Here is a 6,480-nt window from a genome sequence, read left to right as displayed (position 1 = left end):
AACCGTCTTAAGGTATGTAAAGATAGTATTTTTATAGTTAAAAATACATATAATCTTCTTTATTATACTCATTTAATCTACTTACTTTCTTGGTATTATTAAACTTTCTTTAACTGCATTTCAGATCTTCATCACAAGGTGGCAGCATATGTCTATTTTGTGACATGTCAGATGAATAGATAACTTCATCAGGACTTCTTATAGATGGAATACAAAATGCCTCACTGAGATACAGTACATACAGGGCAAAACTAGAGTGAAGAGATAAAGCTGTCAAATTGTCTATGACCTTTTATTGTTTGATTGTATTTAATTAGCAAAAAAATTGAGGTTGATAAAAGGCTTCTGTTATACCAATACGAGAAAGGAGGAAAATATAATGTTTTAGAGCTACCTGTTGTCGATGTGAAATATTCCAAATATCAAAAGCACGTTTAACATATAAAATATCAAAGCCTATCCTATTTTAAACATTACATATTGTCTGTCTACAGTCACACTTTTTCTTGGAAGTAACTGTATAATATCAGGAATTATTACCAGGCTACAGAATAGATTAACTCAAATATCACCACATCTCGTACAAAAACATAAAATGTATCAAGTCTAGTTTATATTTAGTTTGAAAAAAGCTTGTTCTGATTTTCACTGGATACTATCAATGCAATATATTTTCTAGAGAAAACAAACCTCTTTTTTCTTAATATGTTTTTGAAAAAACAATGTTCAATTCATATTTCCAGAGCAGGGAAGAATTAAAACGTTAATCATTTCGAAAACTTTGTTGTGAATTGGAGCCACGAGAGAGTATTCACAGTTCACACATTCCTGACCACAGCCTATAGTTTTCCCATATCCGAATGCCCAAGTTGTTTTTACTATGTAGGCTATATTGCAAGAGCTTTGACTCCACATTATCCGGTAGGCTAATACTTCACATGAAATGTAGGGAAATGTCCACTGTTTGTTGTCGGAAGCTATAAAAGTGACAGCTGTCTCCAACAGGTGCCATAGAACAGCAGCTCAGCTCGCCCTGAATGTGACTTTCTGCCAGTGAAGAGAGGCTCTCACAAGCTGCTGACACTCACACATGCAGGAAAGGATAGGCACTGTCAACATTGTGAACATATTCGTGGGTAAGTCATGTAAATCGTATGATTTAAGGCAATACCATTAACCTCATTTATTTTAACATCAGTATCCGTGGCATAAGTGACGTTGTCTGTATACGCTATTGTTTGTATGAGGCAGTTAATGTCAAGCTAATTAGTGTTGTGTGTATTAAAGCTGTTTAAGTTTCTAACGTTACCACGCCTCGAAACCGCTTCACTTGAATAAGTTGAAAAGGAAATCCTCACACGGGAGTTCAACGTAAAACATGCGAATGACTACAAGGTTAACGAAGGCATATGTACACTTTATTCATATTTCTTGACTTAAAAGTAACTTTTCCTTATACGTCCATGCTCAAAATGTTGTCAATTTTTCTATTAAACCGGGAAGCGTATTCAACGAACGGCAGGTCTACGACGGTCTACGGAGGTAACTCCCGCTCCTTAGCTAGCTAGGTTAGCATCTGCTCCGCTAGCATCTTCAGAGATCTTTAAAAACACAAACATTGACACATATTATTGAAGTTTCTGCCAATCGTCGAAGCTATGTATTTTCTTAATACTGTACTGGATGGTTACATTTGAACACATCCCATAATTTTGTTTTGCCATGAGGTGCATTCACACCTAATAGTCCGCTCTCTGGTGCGCACCAGACGACAGTTTGTTTCATTGTTTCATTTTTCAGAAGGTGGGTTTGCGTTCACACGGGCAAAACTCAAACGGACTATAAACTTTAAACACAAGTCATGTGCTCGGAAATGCTGTTCAACCATTGGTCAGACATTAAGGTACAAACGCAAATCCCGGCAATTTCTAGCGGAGCATCGGCACTTTCGGCAGGTTATTCTCATGTTGCCGTTAGTCTGGAGATCAACAGACATATGATTATATAATCAGACAACGTCCGTTAAAAAACATTATTACTTGGCTTTGTTGAATACTCGATTCTGATTGGTCAATTCAAAACACGTGACACGTTTTTAATCCAGAACAGACAGACCGCTGTCAAGGATTTATTGACCGTTGTTAAGGACGCTCACATCTGCACAAAGAAGTCCGTTCGATTGAACTGTATACAGTTTGGCTGAAACTAACTGACAAGACAAGAGCGATCTTGCTATCGAGTTTTTTTATTACAGATTTGAAAAAAATCGTTGCTTGCTTTAAAAGTAGCACAATTCATTATGTCAAACCTTGGGAAGTATCTAGATATCCCTGCCCTAATGCCAAAGTAAATGGCAACTGAATATGTGTCGCCGTCTGACCTATGTCTGGACCGCTGCGTAAAAAGGAGGGTTTCTGCCCGTTACTTCTCCGCTGTTTTCTTGTCGCTCTTGTCTTGTCAGTTAGTTTCAGCCAAACTGTATACAGTTAAATCGAACGGACTTCTTTGTGCAGATGTGAGCGTCCTTAACAACGGTCAATAAATCCTTGACAGCGGTCTGTCTGTTCTGGATTAAAAATGTGTCACGTGTTTTGAATTAGCCAATCAGAATCGAGTATACAACAAAGCCATGTAGTAATGTTTTTTAACGGACGTTGTCTGATTATATAATCATATGCGCGGGCCGCTAGTGTCTGTTGATCTCCAGACTAACAGCAGCATGAGAATAACCTGCCGAAAGTGCCGATGCTCCATGGCGGAGGCTCTGCTAGAAATTGCCGGGATTTGCGTTTGTACCCCCTTAATGTCTGACCAATGGTTGAACAGCATTTCCGAGCACATGACTTGTGTTTAAAGTTTATAGTCCGTTTGAGTTTTGCCCGTGGGAACGCAAACCGAACCTTTTGAAAAATGGAACAATGTAACAAACTGTCGTCTGGTGCGCACCAGAGAGCGGACTATTAGGTGTGAATGCCCCCTTAGCTATTAAAGACTTCTGGGAGCTGTAGTTGTATTGGATCTTTTAGAATATAATCTTTTAAAGTGTGATTGTCCTTTTAGTAATTTGTATCAATACATTTCAAATATTTTCATCTGATCTTTATTTAAAACTATTGTATGAAAAAACACTGAGTGTCTTCTAACCTTTTATCTATAATTAATATAAACATTTGTTAAAGATGATTATCAAGTGTGAATTTGATATTTATATTTGTTGAAAATAATACATTTTGACACGTGTTTTAAAAAATGTGAAATGTCAATATAAATATGCAGACAGACAATACACAACACAACTCTACTGCAGTACTGTACAAACTGGCTTTTGTTATCTGGATCAGAAAAAAGTCGTTGGCAGTAAAATATGTATTGGAGATATGCATACAGACAGAATGAGTCCCTCCTCTCTGGTGTTACAAAAAGTCACATGCAGTATTTGCCTGCTTGCATGATGTGTGTTTTTATACATTTTAAATGTAATTCATCAGAAATATCTTTACAGATATCAAACTAATGCAGTCTTGCTATATTGTTTTATAAACACACCTGCTATTGTTTACAAAGACTGCATTTCATCTCCAGTGGTGAGAACCAAGTGTACTCAAATTCATTTGGTTTTAGCAGTATTCTTCGGTTACTTTATACTCCTGCTCTACATTTTAGATAAAATGTACTAGTATACAATCTCCCATCTAAATAACAACAAACATAAATGTCCCTTGTCATTTTACTTTAGTGCTAAAGGTTATAAGCCAAATATTTGCTGTTAAAAAATGTTGAACACTTAACATTAGGACAGACTTATCTTTTTATATAACAAAGATAAGAAATCTTAGCGCAATAGAATACTTTTGATCTTACTAGTGTAAATGTTTAATGTTGCATCATTGGATTTTGACATTTGATCAAATGGCGTCTATTCACAGCAGTGCCTCTGCAGAGTGAGGGCTGAGAGAGGATGTCACTGACCGACAGTAACCTCAGTGCAGGGTGCATCAGCACTAAACGCATCCTGCAGCATTTTAGCGCTTGCGCATGAGTACTCCGCCTCTGGATGTCATGTGATGCTGTGGTGTGGTGGATCTGCATTTTCGTCTCTCGTGGCAATTGGCTGAGACTGATCTTTCTATAGAGCAGTGATGACAACATCTACACACGTGGAATATTTTTAGATTTACCATAAAAAGTAGGCACAAGAAAATAATAAGTTTTTTTTTATTCTGACGCATGCTTCAATTGATGTCTTGTCTTGTGCATATACAGATGCAATTTATTCCTATTGCAGAGTGTTATGTGAATTACTTTTTTTTTTTATGGATTTAATTGTAACGTTGTGTCACCCTATAGTCATTATACAATACAGAATTGCATATGAAATGCAGTTGTACCTGCTGCTCAATGCTACAAACAAATAAAATGTATAAACAGATATTTAAAGAACAAGATAAGACTTAAACAATAAGACTGGCAATAAAATACAACCAAGTTATTTCTATTGAAATAGCTTTCATCTGTCATTATAAACATCTTGTTAGGTTAAATGTAAAAAGTCATCTTTCACATAAGCCATATTGGAGTTATTTCTCAATCGGGAAATAAGATTGAGCAGAAACGTGCGGTCTTCCGCGTATTTGACCTTTTGAACGTTAGAGGTGGGAGTTGGGGGGAAATATTGTAAAGGAAATTCCTTTTTAGGTTAATCCACCAGCAATGAGAGTGGTTATTTGTTTACCGCAAGTGTTGCTTGTGTATTTCTGAAATAATTTCTACTGTGCTATAAATGGCAACTTACTTTCATTTGGTAGTACACACAATAATTTGAAATGTGATGTCTAATTGGCTGTGAGTCTCCACCCAAACTTCATAGAGGCCAGCATGCTTGCAAGTAGTAATGTTTACCTTGTCACTCCTTTATTTATTTTTAATAGTAATGTTCGCCAACAGCAAATCCATTTATGATATGGGTATTGGGTTCCTTAAACTAATGTTCCTCATGCTGCAGTCGTTTCCTCTCTTGAGCTGCTGTCTTTGTTAAGCAGCCTGTATATCAGGTCATTGCTCAAAATAACTAGACAAACACGATTGGCTTGTTAAGTGTAATTGGGCTGACAGCCCTAAAATCCGGTTTACAAACATTGTTAAGAGTAATGTTGTCACAATGTTGAGAAAGTCAGTCTGTCAGAAGAGGTTTCTCATTCGTTCAGGTATATGGAAAACTGCTGCAATGCATTGTTCCCAGTTTGTATTTTGATAAGAAGCTTTGGCATCTGGTGTGTGATCTATATTTCAGCAATGGAGCAAGTACAACATGCGGTAAAAGTACTGCTTTTGGAAATGTCGCTAATACAATTATTATTATTAGCTAAATGTAAACCGAACATAAAATATAAGAAGTACTCAATAGTAAAAAAAAAAAAAGCCCCTGTGACTGTTACATTGTTAAAAAAATCAATTGAGTATCCCTGCTGATGCATACATTATTTTGTAGTTGCATATCCCCTTATTTTAAAAGCCGTTAGACATTCTTGCTTTAGAATTGATGAGAAGGATTTGCTAAAAAGTTCTGTTAATCCACTAATTGATTAAGCATGATATAAATTAATATAATGTGTAACATTATTTGCTCTATATTCTAGTTGGAGTTCATCATATATTGATTTTGTAAAGTAACTATAGCGTTTCTTTTACATCTTGATAAACAAAACAACCAGTCCATCAATCAAGAACATAATCTCCTGATGATTATAAATCGTAAATTATCCATATTTGCAGCCAAAACCAATTACAAATGTCTTAACATTGAGGGATTATGCAAAGGAGGGTGGGAGATACATGTGTAATATGTGTATGAATGTAGGTTAACGAGTGGGCGTCTTTGCATTGTGCACAAAAATTATTTCCACCAATGAAAGGTCAAAAAGTGAAAAAGTAGCACAGCTGCAATCTGCCCTCAGAAACCGGAGTTACAGTTTGTCCGAGAGTAACCCAGCATAGCTGCGCCTGCAAATGTGTGAAAGTGTGTATGTGCGGGGAGTATCTCCATAGGGGGATGGTGTTGGAGTTTCATAGCATCATCTGTGGAGTGTGTGTGCGAGAGGGTTCTCCACTCCCCCTTCCACCTTTTTCATTTGCCTTGCGTGGCCTTATATGGAAAATGGATCTTGTGTGGGGTGAGCAGTTTCAGCCAATCAGGTTGGTTTGGGATGATGGAGGAGGGCGGGGTGTGTGTCTGGAGGAAGCCGTCTACTCTGGGCTGGGTGGGGTTTCCAGGGGGTGGGGTCAAACAATCCGGCTGGTGTTTGAAAATGAATGATATGCTGCTGGAGTTGTAGAAACAGTGGTCTGTCGCCGTGTTTGTCTACGCGATTATTTAGGACCAGAACTCATTTATCTAAAGGGAAAAGTGGACCATTCCAGGGAAAACCTGAAATACAAACCAGGGGAAAACAATATTTCCAACAATGCAATGTGAGTAGCTTT

The 6,480-nt window shown here is 37.2% G+C and overlaps 1 protein-coding gene across 1 annotated transcript in view; it reads left to right on the top strand.

Moving 5' to 3' along the window:
• Window positions 1–1,005: 1,005 nt before the first annotated feature.
• Window positions 1,006–6,480, top strand: part of acsbg2 (acyl-CoA synthetase bubblegum family member 2) — a 34,735-nt gene continuing 29,260 nt past the window's right edge. Inside the window, exon 1 of the mRNA XM_034081067.2 lies at window positions 1,006–1,136. Within this exon, the coding sequence (XP_033936958.1) occupies window positions 1,091–1,136 (46 nt within the window). The 5' untranslated portion in view covers window positions 1,006–1,090. The remainder of the gene's footprint in view (window positions 1,137–6,480) is intronic.

The sequence above is a fragment of the Pseudochaenichthys georgianus genome, chromosome 4 (genome assembly GCF_902827115.2).
Source record: "Pseudochaenichthys georgianus chromosome 4, fPseGeo1.2, whole genome shotgun sequence".
NCBI lineage: Eukaryota > Metazoa > Chordata > Actinopteri > Perciformes > Channichthyidae > Pseudochaenichthys > Pseudochaenichthys georgianus.
This window is presented reverse-complemented; position numbering and strand designations above follow the sequence as displayed.